Source organism: Ceratotherium simum, chromosome 2, assembly GCF_057802395.1.
Source record: "Ceratotherium simum simum isolate JZ-2026a chromosome 2, ASM5780239v1, whole genome shotgun sequence".
Taxonomy (NCBI): Eukaryota; Metazoa; Chordata; class Mammalia; order Perissodactyla; family Rhinocerotidae; genus Ceratotherium; species Ceratotherium simum.
The window spans coordinates 97280325-97296453 of NC_141901.1; the positions used below are offsets into that span (position 1 = coordinate 97280325).

The 16129-nt window shown below is 39.4% G+C and overlaps 1 protein-coding gene across 5 annotated transcripts in view; it reads right to left on the reverse strand.

Annotated features, from left to right (window-relative positions):
- ALG6 (ALG6 alpha-1,3-glucosyltransferase) overlaps window positions 1–16129 on the reverse strand; it is a 64875-nt gene that overhangs the window by 10634 nt on the left and 38112 nt on the right. For all 5 annotated transcript variants that reach the window (XM_087449624.1, XM_087449600.1, XM_087449607.1 and 2 more), the window contains 2 exons: window positions 11793–11861; window positions 11465–11663 (listed from right to left, as the gene is read on the reverse strand). In XM_087449624.1, coding sequence (XP_087305750.1) covers window positions 11465–11663; window positions 11793–11861 — 268 coding nt within the window. The remainder of the gene's footprint in view (window positions 1–11464; window positions 11664–11792; window positions 11862–16129) is intronic.

Consider the following 16129-nt stretch of genomic DNA (forward strand, 5'->3'; position numbering starts at 1 on the left):
GGGGGAATTTGTAGGTTTGAATGCCTATATAAAAATGGAAAAAAGGATTGCTGGGAAGATGGCAGCATAGGAGAACTCTGAACTCACCTCCTCCCACAGACACAACAAATTTACAACTACTCTTGGAAAAATTACCCGAGAGAGAACCAGAAACTGGATAAAGAGAACCCCCACAATAAAAGACAGTGCTGACTGAGGTAGAAGAGGCAGAAATTCCTTTCTAGAGAGAAAAAAGCCACATTCAAGCCTCAACGCTTCACAGCTGGGAGCAATCCTAAGGTACGAAGCCTTCCCTGGAGGAGTGGGGGATCTGAGCGGGAGAGCTATGCCACAATAAGCAGCTTCTGAACTCAGCACAACTGAGATGGGTGTCATAATATCCGGCTTTGCTGGCTATTAACAACAACGGAGAATACCCCCAGAAAAGCCACTGAACGTAAGGGAAAGAAAAAGCCTGCTCTTAAAGGGCGCATGCACAATTCCAGCCTTTTCAGAAAGCAACCTAAAATCACCAGAAAGAAAGGTGCACAGTCCTTTGGTGAAAAGATACTCACTTGATAGGCTCTGGGTGCATCTCAGTGAGAGGTGAGACCTCCCCAGGCTGAGAGCACCTCCCCAGTGACTGAGACATTGGCAGCAGCCATTATTGTGACCCAGTACAGGCATGCTGACACAGACGCTGGCAGACGCCATTGGAGTTCTTCCCCTGGGCTGTTAGCACAGGGGTCTCCCCGACCCACTAGAGCACCGATTTAATCCAGCTCAGCCAGGGCAGGCAGCCTGCCCTAGGGACTGGCCCCAGTCAACAGCAAGCCCTTGGGCAACTTGTGGGCCTGCATAGGCAGGGTGTGTGGGACCTCTGCAGCGGGGCGAGTGGGTCCACTTCAGTGGGTCGGGGCATATGCAGGGGCAGGACTGTGTTAAAGGGGTGTGAGGGCTTGTGGGCAGTGGGGCTTGTCAGCTGCAGCAGACTTGTGCTTCACAAAGAGCCACATAAGGGATCAGCTCCACCTTCCAATACCTGAAACAACTGTGTGCTACCACGCCTGGGGCCGGCCCCACCCAGCTGCACTACTGAGACCTGACAACAGCCTTGCAGGCCAGAGGCCCACAGCAATTGTGAGCCCCTGAGCCTAGCAACCAGCCATGCTGGGCGCCTACTCAACAGAAAAACTGCAGCAGGAATGTGCTATTAGACCTTGCAGCCAATTGTGCTGGGGCTCCCCATGCTCGATAAAGTGACTGAAGGGTCCACAGCAGCCACACGCAGCTGAGCATTACAACCAGCCAGCCAGGGGCACAGCTTAGCTTCCCTGGGCACCTGCAGCAAGAGCAACCCTCCCACAACAGGACACACATAGCCCACACAAGGAACACTCCTGGAACACTTAGAACTGGTGACAAGAGGGAAACCACTGCTGGGCCTCATGAGGCATCTCTTACATAATGCCACCTCTCCAAGAACAGGAGACGTAGCTGACCTGCCTAATACATGATATAAGCACAGAGAAAGAGACAAAATGAGGAGAGGAGGAACATATTCCAAGTAAGGGAACAGGACAAATCCTCAGAAAAGAGCTAAATGAAACAGAGATAAGCAATCTACCTGATAAAGAGTACAAACTAATAGTCATAAGGATGCTCACTGATCTTGGCAGAATGGATGAACTCAGTGAGAACTTCAACAAAGAACTGGAAAATATAAAAAAGAATGAATCAGAAATGAAGAATACAGTAACGGAAATGAAAAATTCACTAGAGGGACTCAATGGTAGGGTAGATGATACAGAAAAATGGATCAGTGAGCTGGACAAAAGACTAGAGGAAATCAGCCAAGCTGAACAGATGAAAGAAAAAAGAACGAGGCGGGGCTGGCCCGGTGGCGCAAGCAGTTAAGTGCGCGCGCTACACTGTGGTGGCCCGGGGTTCGTCGGTTCGGATCCCTGGCCCGCACCGACGCACCACTTGTCAAGCCATGCTGTGGCAGCATCCCATATAAAGCAGAGGAAGATGGGCATGAATGTTAGCCCAGGGCCAGTCTTCCTCAGCAAAAAAAAGAGGAGGATAGGCAGATGTTAGCTCAGGGCTGGTCTTCCTCATGAAAAAAAAAAAAAATAATGAGGACAATCTAAGGGACCTCTGGAACAAGAGCAAGTGCACTAATATCCATGTTATAGGTGTCCCAGAAGGAGAAGAGAGAGACAAAGGAGCAGAGAATCTATTTGAAGAAATAATAGCTGAAAACTTTCCTAACCTAAGGAAGGAAACAGACATCCAGGTACAGGAAGCACAGAGAGCACCAAACCAGATAAACTCAAAGATGCCCACACCAAGACACATCATAATTAAAATGTCAAGAATTAAAGATAAAGAGAGAATCCTAAAAGCTGCAAGAGAAAGGCAACAAGTTACATATAAAGGAAACCCCATAAGGCTATTAGCTGACTTCTCAGCAGAAACCTTACACGCTAGAAGGGAGTGGCACGATATATTTAAAGTGCTGAAAGGAAAAAACCTACAGCCAAGAATACTCTACCTAGCAAGGTTATCATTCAGAATGGAAGGAGAGAGAAACAGTTTTCCAGACAAGCAAAAACTAAAGGAGTTTATCACCAAGAAACCAGCCTTACGAGAAATGCTAAAGGGACTTATTTAAGTAGAAAGGAAAAGACAACAAATAGGAGTAAGACAATTATCAAAAACAAACAAAAAAACAATAAAATTACTGGTAAAGGCAAATATACAATAAAGGTGGCAGATCAACCACCTATGAAGCTAATATGAAGGTCAAAAGACAAAAGTACTAAAATTATCTATTTCCATGATAAGAGGGTAATGGATAAACATGCACAAAAAAGAGGTTAAATATGATATCAAAAACATAAAATGTGGAGGAGGGGAGTAAAAGAGTAGAGCTTTTAGCAAGAGATCAAACTAAAGAGACCATCAACTTAATATAGATTGCTGTATATGTAGATTATTATATATGAACCTCATGGTAATCACAAATCAGAAACCTATAATAAATACATAAAAAATTAAGAGACAGTAACCCAAACATACTACTAAAGAAAGCCATCAAACCACAAGGAAAGAGAGCAAGAAAAGAAGAAAGGAACAGAGAAGAACTACTAAGATACCCAGAAAAAAAGTAACAAAGTGGCAGTAAGTACATTCTTATCAATAGCTACTTTAAATGTCAAAGGACTAAATACTCCAATCAAAAGGCATAGGGTGGCCGACTGGATAAAAAAACAAGACCCATATATATGCTGCATACAAGAGACACACTTCAGACCTAAAGACACTCACAAACTGAAAGTAAAGGGATGGAAAAAGATACCCCACACAAATGGCAATGAAAAGAAAGCTGGGGTAGCAGTACTTATATCTGACAAAATAGACTTTAAAACAAAAGCTGTAAAAAGAGACAAAGAAGGGCACTACATAATGATAAAGGGAACAATCCAACAAGAGGATATAACTCATAAATATCTATGCAGTCAACGTAAGAGCACCTAAATATATAAAGCAATTATTAACAGACATAAAAGGACAAATAGACAGTAACACAATAATAGGAGGGGGCTTTAACACTCCACTTACACCAATGGATAGATCATCCAAAGAGAAGATCAGTAAGGACCCATTGGCCTTAAATGACTCATTAGACCAGATGGACTTAGTAGATATACACAGAACATTCCATCCAAAAACCGCGGAATACACATTCTTTTAGAATGCACATGGAACATTCTCCAGGATACATATTAAGTCACAAAACAAGTCTCAATAAATTTAAAAAGACTGAAATAATACCAAGCATCTTTTCTGACTACAACGGTATGAAACTAGAAATCAACTACAGGAAGAAAACTGGAAAAGCCAGAAATATGTGGAGATTAAACAAAATGCTACTGAACAACAATTGAGTCAACTAAGAAATCAAAGGAGAAATCAAAAAATACCTGGAGACAAATGAAAATGAAAATACAACATGCCAAAATTTATGGGATACAGCAAAAGCAGTTCTAAGAGGGAAGTTTATAGCAATACAGGCTTAGCTACAAGAAAAATCTCAAACAATCTAAGAGTGCACCTAAAGGAACTGGAAAAAGAAGAACAAACAAAGCCCAAAATCAGTAGAAGGAAGGAAATAATAAAAATCAGGGCAGATATAAATGAAATGGAGATTAAAAAAACAATAGAAAAAATCAGTGAAACTAATTGCTGGTTCTTTGAAAAGATAAACAAAATTGACAAACCCTTAGCTAGATTCAGCAAGAAAAAAAGAGAGAAGGCTCAAATAAATAAAGTCAGAAATGAAAGAGGAGAAATTACGATGGACACCTCAGAAATACAAAAGATTATAAGAGAATAGTACAAAAAGCTATAGACAACAAATTCTTAGAATCATATATCCTTCCAAAACTGAATCAAGAAAAAAAAGAATTTGAATAGGCAATCACCAGTAAGGAGATCAAAACAGTAATCAAAAACCTCCCTAAAAATAAAAGTCCAGGACCAGACGACTTCCCTGGTGAATTCTACCAAACATTCAAAGAAGACGTAATACCTATCCTTCTCAAACTATTCCAAAAAATTGAAGAGGAGGGGAAGCTTCCTACCTATCCTACCCTGATACCAAAACCAGAAATGGACAACACAAAAAAAGAAAATTACAGGCCAATATCACTGATGAACATTGATGCAAAAATCCTCAACAAAATACTAGCAAATCAAATACAACAATACATTAAAATGATCAAACACCATGATCAAGTGGGATTTATTCCAGGGATGCAGGGATGGTTCAACTTCCGCAAATCAGTCAATGTGATACACCACATTAACAAACTGAAGAATAAAAATCACATGATCATCTCAGTAGATACAGAGAGAAAGCATTCAACAAGATATATCATACATTTATGATAAAAACTCTGAATAAAATGGGTATAGAAGGAAAGTACCTCAACATAATAAAGGCCATATATGACAAATGCACAGGTAATATCATACTCAATAGAGAAAAACTGAAAGCTATCCCTCTAAGAACAGGAACCAGACAAGGATGCCTACTTTCACCACTCTTATTTAACATAGTATTGGAAGTCCTAGCCAGAGCAATCAGGCAAGAAAAAGAAATAAAAGGGATCCAAATTGGAAAAGAACAAGTGAAACTGTCACTATTTGCAGATGACATGATTTTATATATAGAAAACCCTAAAGAATCCACCAAAAAACTTTTAGAAATAATAAATGAATACGGTAAAGTTGCAGGATACAAAATCAACATACAAAAATCAGTTTCATTTCCATACACTAACAATGAAGTAGCAGAAAGAAATTAAGAATACAATCCCATTGGGCCGGCCCCATGGCTTAGCGGTTAAGTGCTCACAGTCCGCTGCTGGCGGCCCGGGTTCGGATCCCAGGCGCACACCGACGCACCACTTCTCCGGCCATGCTGAGGCCGCGTCCCACATACAGCAGCTAGAAGGATGTGCAGCTATGACATACAACTACCTACTTGGGCTTTGGGGGAATAATAAATAAAATAAAATAAAATTATAAAAAAAGAAAAAGAAAAGTTAAGAATACAATCCCATTTACAACTGCAACAAAAAGAATAAAATACCTAGGAATAAACTTAGCCAAAGAGGTGAAAGATCTGTACACTGAAAACTATAAAACATTATTGAAAGAAATTGAAGAAGACACAAAGAAATGGAAAGATATTCCATGCTCTTGGATTGGAAGAATTCACATAGTTAAAATGTCCATATTTCCTAAAGCAATCTATAGATTCAATGCAATCCCTATCAAAGTCCATCCCAACAACACTTTTCACAGAAATGGAACAAAGAAGACTAAAATTTATATGGAACAACAAAAGACCCTGAATAGCCAAAGGAATCCTAAGAAAAAAGAATGAAGCTGGAGGTATCACACTCCCTGATTTCAAAATATACTACAAAGCTATAGTAACCAAAACAGCAGTACTGGCACAAAAACAGACACACAGATCAATGGAACAGAATCGAGAGCCCAGAAAGAAACCTATACATCTATGGACAGCTAATTTTCAACAAGGGAGCCAAGAACATACAATGGAGAAAGGAAAGTCTCTTCAATAAATGGTGTTGGGAAAACTGGACAGCCACATGCAAAAGAGTGAAAGTAGACCATTACCTTACACCATACACAAAAATTAACTGAAAATAGATTAAAGGCTTGAATGTAAGACCTGAAACCATGAAACTTCTAGAAGAAAACACAGTATACTCTTCGACATCGGTCTTAGCAACACATTTTCAAGCACCATCTCTGACTGGGCAAGGGAAACAAAAGAAAAAATAAACAAGTGGGACTATATCAAACTAAAAAGCTTCTGCACAGCAAAGGTAACCATCAACAAAACAAAAAGACAGCCTAACAATTGGGAGAAGATATTTTCAAACCAATTATCTGATAAGGGATTAATATCCAAAATATATAAAGAACTCATACATCTCAACAACAAGAAAACTAACAACCCAATTAACAATGGGCAAAAGATCTGAACAGACATTTCTCCAAAGAAGATGTACAGATGGCCAACAGACACACGAAAAGATGTTCAACACCATTAATTATCAGGGAAATACAAATCAAAACTACAATGAGATATCACCTTACACCTGTCAGAATGGCTACAACTAACAAGACAAGAAATAACAAGTGTTGGAGAGGATGTGGAGGAAACTCTCATACACTGCTGGTGGGAGTGCAAACTGGTGCAGCCACTATGGAAAACAGCATGGAGATTCCTCAAAAAATTAAGAATAGAGGTACAATATGATCCAGCTATTCCACTGCTGGGTATTTATCCAAAGAACTTGAAAAACACCAATGCGTAAAGATACATGCACCCCTGTGTTCATTGCAGCGTTATTCACAACAGCCAAGACTTGGAAGCAACCTAAGTGCCCATCAAGGGACGAATGGATAAAGAAGATGTGGTATATGTACACAATGGAATACTACTCAGCCATAAAAAAAGATGAAATCTTGCCATTTGTGACAAATTGGATGGACCTTGAGGGTATTATGCTAAGCCATATAAGTCAGAGGGAGAAAGTCAAGTACTGTATGATCTCACTTATAAATAGAAGATAAAAGCAACAGCAAGCAAGCACATAGAGACAGAGATTGGATTGGTGGTTACCAGAGGGGAGGGGGGAGGGCGAAAGGGGTGATTAGACACATGAGTATGGTGATGGACTGTAATTAGTCTTTGGGTGGTAAACATGGTGTAATCTACACAGAAATCCAAATATTATGATGTACACCTGAAATTTATGTGATGTTATAAACCAATGTTACCTCAATAAAAAAATGGAAAAAAGTTTTCAAATCAATCACCTGACTTTGAACTTTAAGAAATTAGATAAATAAGAGTAAACCAAACCCAAAGCAAGCATGAGAAAGGGTATAATAAAATTAGAACCAAAATCAATGAAATAGAAAACAGAAGAACAATAGAGAAAAATTAATGATCAAAAGTTGGTTCTGTAAAAATATCAGTGAAACCAACAAACTTTACCTAGACTGACCAAGGAAAAGAGAAGGTACAAATTCCCCAAATCGGGAATGAAAAAAGGACATCATTCCTTACCATACATAAAAATAAAGGATGATAAGGGAATACAATGAACAACTGTATGCCAACAAATTATATAATACAGATGAAATAGACAAATTCTTAGAACACCACACTACTGAAACTGTCTCAAGCAATACAGAAAGTCTGAATAGAAAGACCTATAACAAGTAAAGAGATGGAATTAATCATTCTTAAAGTCCCACAAAGAAAGGACCAGGCCCAGACAGCTGCACTAGTGAATCATATCAAATGTTTATAGAAGAATTAACAACAATCATAAACTCTTCCAAAAAGTAGAAAGACAGTATCTTCTCAACTCATTCCATGAGGTAAGTATTAACCCTGCTACCAGAACCAGACAAAGATATCATAAGAAAAGAAAACTACAGACCCATATCCCTTATGAATATGGATGCAAAAGGCATCTACAAAATACTGGCAAACCCAAACCAGTGGCATATAAAAAGGATTATACATCATGATCAAGTGGAACTCATCCCAAGAATGCAAGATTAGTTCAACACACAAAAAGCAATCAATGTAATATACCATCTTAATAGAATAAAGGGAAAAAACACATGACCATATCATTAGACACTGGAAAAGCGTTTGACAAAATCCAACACCTTTTCATGATAAAAACGTTCACTAAACTAGGAATAAAAGAGATCTTCCTAACCAAATAAAGGCCATCTCAAAAAAACCCCACAGCTATCATCATGGTTAATGATGGAAGACTGGATGCTTTCCCCCTAAAATCAGGAAGAAGAGAAGATATCCAGTCTTGCCACTTGTATTCAACATTGTACTGGAGGTTCTAGCCAGGGTAATTGGGCAAGGAAAAGAAATAAAAGGCACCCAGATTGGAAAGGAAGAAGTACAACTATCATGACTTGTGGATGACTCATCTTATATACAGAAAATCATACGGAATCCACTAACAACTTATAGCACAGAATACAAGTTCAATATTAAAAAATCAATTGTATTTGTATACAGTAGCATTGAACATTATGAAAATGAAATTAAGAAAACAATTCCAGGGGCCAGCCCAGTGGCATAGTGGTTAAGTTCACACGCTCTGCGCTTCAGCAGCCCGGGTTTCGCAGCACTGCTCATCAAGCCATGCTGTGGCAGTGTCCCACATACAGAATAGAGGAAGATGGGCATGGATGTTAGCTCAGGGCCAATCTCCTCACCAAAACAAAAATGAAATAAAGAAAGAAAACAATTCCATTTACAAAAGCATCATAAAGAATAAAATACCTAGAAATAAATTTAACAAAAGAAGTACAAGACTTGTATGTACACTGAAAACTACAGAACATTGTTGAAGGAAATTAAATACCTAAGTAAAGGGAAATGCATCCTATGTTCATGGGTTTGGAAGACTAAATCTTGTTAAGATGGCAATACTCCACAAATTGATACACAGATTCAAAGCAATCCCTATCAAAATCTCAGGTGGGTTTTTGGAGAAATTGACAAGCTGATCCTAAAAATAATATGGAAATGCAAGGGGCATAGAATAGCTAAAACAATCTTGAAAAAGAAGAACAAAGTTGGAAGACTCACATTTTCAATTTCAAAACTAACTACAAAGCTATAGTAATCAAGACAGTGTAGGGGCCAGCCCCGTGGCTTAGTGGTTAAGTGCGCGTGCTCTGCTGCTGGCAGCCTGGGTTCGGAACCCCGGGCGCACAGCGGGCGCACACTGACACACCGCTTCTCCGGCCATGCTGAGGCCGCGTCCCACATACAGCAACTAGAAGGATGTGCAGCTATGACATACAACTACCTACTGGGGCTTTGGGGAGAAAAAAAAAAGAAAAAGACAGTGTGGTACTGGCATAAGGAGAGACATTATAGATGAGTGGAACAGAACTGAGAGTCCAGAAACAAACCCTTACATTTAGGATAAACTGATTTTCAACAAGGATGCCAACATAATTCACTGGTGCTGGAACAGCTGCATAAAGTTGGGCTGCTACCTCACACCATACACAAAAATTAACTCACAATGAATCAGTGACCTAAAGATAAGAACTAAAACTATAAAACTTAATTCTTCATGACCTTTGTTACACATGGTTTCTTAGATATGACACTAAAAGCACAAGCAACAAAAGAAAAAATAGATATATTAGACTTCATAAAAATCAAAACTCTTGTGCTGCAAATCAAGAAAGTGAAAGATCAACCTACAGAATGGGAGAAAACATTGGCAAATCCTCTGTCTAGTAAGGGATCTGTATCAAGAATGTATAAAGAACTCTTACAACTCAAAAATAAGAAGACAACCCAATGCAAAATGGGGAAAGTATCTGAATAGATATTTCTCCAAAGATCTACAAATGGCCCATAAGCACATAAAAAGATGCTCAACATCAGCAGTAACTAGGGAAATGCAAATCAAAACCACAGACAGATACCATTTCACATCCCCTGCGATGGCTGGAATAAAAAAATAACAAGTGCTGTCAAGGATGTGGAGACACTGTGACCCTCATATATGTCTGATAGGAATGTAGAATCATGTAGCACTTTGGAAAACAGTTTGGCAGTTTCTTAAAATGTTAAACAGAATTACCACTCATAGGAATATACTCAAGGGAAATGAAAACATATGTGCACTGATAAACTTGTAACAAATCTTCACAGCAGCATTATTCAGAACAGCCAAAAAGTGGAAGCAACCTAATGTCCATCTACTGATGAACAGATAAACAAAATGTCATATATCCATATAATGGAATATAATTTGGCAATAAAAAAGGAATGAAGTATTGATACATGCTACAACATGGATGAACCTCAAAAACGTGCTCCAAGAAGCCAGTCACAAAACACCACATTTTGTATAATTCCATGTAATGGACTGAACTGTGTCCCCACAAAATTCATAGGTTGAAGCCCTACCCACAGTGTGACTACATTTGGAGACAGAAATTTTAGGGAGGTTAATGAGGTCATAAGGGTGGGGCCCTACCCTGATAGGACTGGTGTCCTTTTTTTTTTTCTCATAATTTTATTTATTTATTTTTCCCCCAAAAGCCCCAGTATAGTTGTATGTCATAGCTGCACATCCTTCTAGTTGCTGTATGTGGGACTTGGCCTCAGCATGGCCGGACAAGCGGTGCGTCGGTGCGCTCCCGGATCCGAACCCGGGCCGCCAGTAGTGGAGCGCGTGCACTTAACCGCTAAGCCACGGGGCTGGCCCAGGACTGGTGTCCTTCTAAGCAGAGGAAGAGACACCAAAGAACTCTCTCTACACACACACATACACAGCGAAGAGGCCTATGAGGACACAGCAAGATCACCTACAAGCCAGGAAGAGAGGCCTCACGAGAAACCACTGCTGATGGCACCTTGATCGTGGACTTCTAGCCTCCAGAACTGAGAGAAAATAAATTTCTGTTGCTTAAAGCTACCCAGTCTGTGGTATTTTGCTATGACAGCCCCAGAAGACTAATACATTCTATTTATATGAAATGCCCAGATAGGCAAATCTATAGAGACAGAAAGTAGATTAGTGGCCGTCCAAGGCTGGGGGTTAGGGGTGAGGGTGCAATGGGGAATGACTGCTAATGAGTATAGGGTTTCTTTTTGGGGTGATGGAAATAACCTAAAATTAGACTATGGCAATGGTTATACAACTTTGTGCACATAGTTAAAACCACTGAATTGCACACTTTAAATGAGTGAATTTCCATGAATTATATCTTAAAAAAGCAATATAAGAAAAAAGATATTACAATAATTTTTTAAAAAACAGTGCCATGCTAAGTACCATTCCTTTAAAACTGAACAACTTACCAAATGTTGTATAATTCTGGGAAGAAATGTAAAACGTGGGAGATATCTCCTAACAGAAATGGAAAAGGACTTCAAGTGCAGTTCTTCTTCAGAAGTCTTTTCAAATATTGAAAAGGAAGTTGCACAAGCTATAAAAAATGCCATTGTTGTCACAACTGAGGGCATTAGAAGCTCATCCTTCAATAGAAGAGGCACCATACTGTACGGGAAAATAGAAAAACCATCATCAGAGAATTGTCAATTCAAACCATAGTCACTCTGTAAAAAAGTTTTAATGGGTTTATAAAAACTATACTGAAAATATTATATGGAAGTTGATGTGACTCACCTAAATGTTGACACAAGTAAAAACCAAGTAGACATAAAAGGAATTTCACTTAAAACTAGGCAGACTGGTCTAAAACGACAAGAGAAAAAATATTTTAATCTTACAGAATATAATTTCAACTCTTGTAAATAATATAAACACATTCTATCTGTCTGATTTTTGGGGTAGCTAAAAAAACAGAAAAACAGCCAGCAAGATCTCATATGGACTACTGACTCGTTTTTTTATAGCTATCAGTCCAAACAGAGAGGGTGTCACCGCCTCCTAATTACTGGAACACTCCTGCCTCCAGCAGTCCATCACTGGACATTTTTCCCCATCATACAAACGGTAGGTTACAGAAGGATCAGATAAACAGACGTGAACAGTCAGAGAAGAGCTTTTCCACGTATTTCACCCCACTTGGTAGATAGGAAATGAGCTCCCAGTACCGTGGTTTTCAAACTTCTCTTTTAAGATCCTCCATGTGACATATTACTCAGCTGAGTTACAAACTCAAGTTATGAGACAGGATCGTCATCTGCCCCTGAAGAGAGGAGAATAGAGGCACAGAAGAACCATAAAGGGAAACAGGTGGATGATGATGATGACAGAGCAGGGGATGAGCAGGAAGAGGCTACATGAAAAGAGCAACGAGGACTTTCCATTTCATGGCTTGATGCTTTTTATATCAGGATGTATTTGTGTTGATGACAAGCACACAGCAGGTGCCCAGTGGACATTCTTTTCTCTTTCTGGGTCTTAATTCTTTCCCATTTATTCATTTACTGAACACAAGCATTTGTGGAAAACATATTATGTATAAGCATGGCTCTGAAAGGAAGACACAGATGACTATAACTCAGCCCTTAACCTCAAGGTACTTAGTATTTATAATCAAGCAGCAACCTCCCACATCCTGGACCTCTCCTCACCCTTTTCCCTCATCACCTGGTTCACAACAATCCCTGGCTCCAGCCGCACCGCACCCCCTAGGACTTCAAATACCTGGCCCAGAGGAGGGAGCGGACTCCTGCCCTTTCTCACCTCTCCCACACCAGTTCTCCCTCTCTCTGCCCAACAATGTCCAGCTTTGAATCTCATGTCCTCAGGCTCTATCCCGTTGTTCCTCATCTTTGTTATCAACCACCAGCCACAAGGCTCACTTCCCTCTTTACTCAGTGAGTTCAGCTCCTTACTCACTGTCACTCTCTCAACCCTACTCATCTTAATTCTTGGCAATTTTAACATATACATTTCAAATATAACATATTTTAGCATATAACATACACATGATCTTCCAACACACTGACTTCTTGTTTGCTGGGACTCCTCTCTTCCAGTGATCTCGTCTTCAGTCCCATACCTGGGGGTCACACTCCAGACTGCAGCCCCCCATAATCACAGCTCGTCACCTGCATTCTCACCTCTCCTCGACCTTTTCAGTACTCCAGCTCCAGCAATCTTCTGACCCCACCAAGACCTTCAATCCATCGTTCCTCCCACCTCTGCACTTTGCTCTCTCCGCCAATGTCCTCTTCTCTTCTTAACGAGCATAAATTCTAAGGTCAGTCATTTTATACTCACTCCCAAGCCCTGAGCAAGTGATTTATCCTCACAGGCAAAACCGTAAACGTGGAAACACCCAGCTCTCCACCTGCACTTACTCCAACCGTACTGAGCAACTGCTCTGAAGGAAAACATTTACCCACTAACTGTTCCCACTTTAAATCCATGATCGTGATATTCAAGTGCCAGCAATTACCATAAATTTCCCTAGTCTGTTCACACTCTGTGTCTCCTTAGAAAAATGATTCACATTTTCTCTCTCCTCATACTCCCAACAGCTCCAACCCACTCTTGCCTAATAACCTTGCTTCCACTTCAGTAAGAAAACTGAAGCAATTAAAAGAACGTTCACAGATGCCACCATCACATCTACTCTCTTCCAGCATCTGTACCAATATCGCCTGCTCCCCCTTTTCATTAAGATGAACTGTTCAGGCATCTGCTCAAAGCCAGTTCTTCCATTTGTGCTCCAGATCCTGGCCCCTCCCTTTCTGAAGGACACTGCGCCAGCAACTCTCACCTCTCTCCCATGCCATCAATCTTCCCTCCCTCTACGGACCATTCCCAATGCTGTAATTTCTCCTATCTTCAAACAACCAACACATCTCTCTTGACCCACTTTCTCTACCAGTTATTGCTCTATTTCTCTGCTCTCCTTTTCAGTAAACTCATCTAAAGAACTGTCTATCTATCTCATATCACATACAAAACTTAACTCAAAATAGATCAAAGACCTAAATCCATAAGAAGGAAGAGCTAAATCCATAAAATTCTTAGAAGAAACATGAGGGTAAATCTTTATTACTCTGGATTTGGCAATGGTTTGTTAGATATGACACCAAAAGCACAAGTGACAAAAGAAAGAATAGATAAATTGGACTTCATCAAAATTAAGAACTTTTGTGCATCAAAGAACACCATCAAGAAGGTTAAAATCCGAAGAATAAGAGAAAATATTTGCAAATCATGTATCTGACAAAGGTTTAATATCCAGAATATAAAGAACTCCTAAAACTCAACAACAAAAAGACAACCACTTAAAAATTGGGCAAAGGACTTAAATAGACATTTTTCCAAAGAAGATATACATACTGCCAACAAGGACATAAAAAGATGCTCAACATCATTAGTCATGAGGGAAATGCAAATCAGAACCACAATGAGATACCACTTCATACCCACTAGGATGGCAAAAAAACAGAAAATAACAAGTGCTGGCAAGGATACGGAGAAACTGGAATCTTCATACATTACTGGTGGGAGTGTAATGGTATAGCCGCCGTGGAAAACAGTTCCTCAGTAAGTTAAATATAGAATTAATATATGATCCAGAAATTCCACTCCTGGGTATAGATCCAAGAGAACTGAAAACAAGTGTTCAAACAAAAATTTACACACAAATGTTCATAGTAGCACTATTCACAATAGCCAAAAGGTGGAAACAACCCAAATGTCCATCAGTTGATGCCTGGATAAACAAAAGTAGTATATCCATACAATGCAGTATTACTCAGGCATAAAAATGAAGTACTGATACATGCTACAACATAGATGAACTTTGAAAATATTATGCTAAGCGAAAGTGGTCAGACACAAAAGGCCACATAGTGCATGATACCATTCATATGAAATACCCAAATAGGCAAATCCACAGAGACAGAAAGTAGATTAGTGGTTATAAGGATTAGAGGGAGGGGAGAATGGGGAGTGACTGCTTAATGGGTATGGGGTTTCCTTTTGGGGTGATGAAAATGTTCTGGAAGTAGATAGTGGTGATGGTTGCACAACATTGTGAATGTACTAATGGTATATTCTACTACAACTAAAAATATATATATATAATTTCTTTTTTAAAAAAGAATTATCTATACTTCTCTTTATTTCTTCTCCTTTCATTATTTCTTAAGCCCACCCTAATCAGGCTTTTCCCTGCATCACTCCACTAACACTAGCCTTGTCAAAGTCACCAGTGACTTCCATCTTGCAAACAGTCTATTCTCAGCCTGCAGCTTATCTGACCTATTAGCAGCATCTGATACAACTGGTCAGCTCATGTCCTCTACTGAGATATAACTGCCATATAACACTGTGTAAGTTTAAGGTGTACAATGTGAGGATTTGATATAGGTATATACTGCAAAATGATTACCACAGTAAGGTTAGTTAACACAGCTGTCAACTCAGTTACCTGTGCGTGTGTGTGTGTGCGGTGAAAACTTTTAAGATCTACTCTTCTTACAACTTTCAACTATACAATACCTGTTAAATATGGTAACTATAGCCACCAGGCTGTACATTAGATCTCAGAACTTACTCATCTTATAACTGGAAGTTTGTATCCCTTGACCACCTTCACTCACTTCCCCGCCCCCCCACCCCTGGCAACCACCAATCTGTTCTCTGTATATATGAGTCAGTTTCTATGTCTTAGATTCCACAAAGAAGTGAGATCATACAGTATTTGTCCTTCTGTCTCACTTATTTCACCTAGCATAATGCCCTCAAGGTTCATCCATGTTGTTGCAAATGGCAGGATTTCCTTCTTTTTTATGGCTGAATATAATTCCATTGTATGTGTGTGTATATATATATGTATATATATATTGTATATATGTAGGTGTATATATATGTATATGTATATATATATACACACACACTTTCTTTATTCATTCATCTGTTGATAGACACTTAGGCTGTTTCCATGTCTTGGCTGTTGTGAATAATACTGCAATGACCATGGGGGTGCAATACCTCTTCAAGATAGTGATTTCATTAAATCACTATCTTCA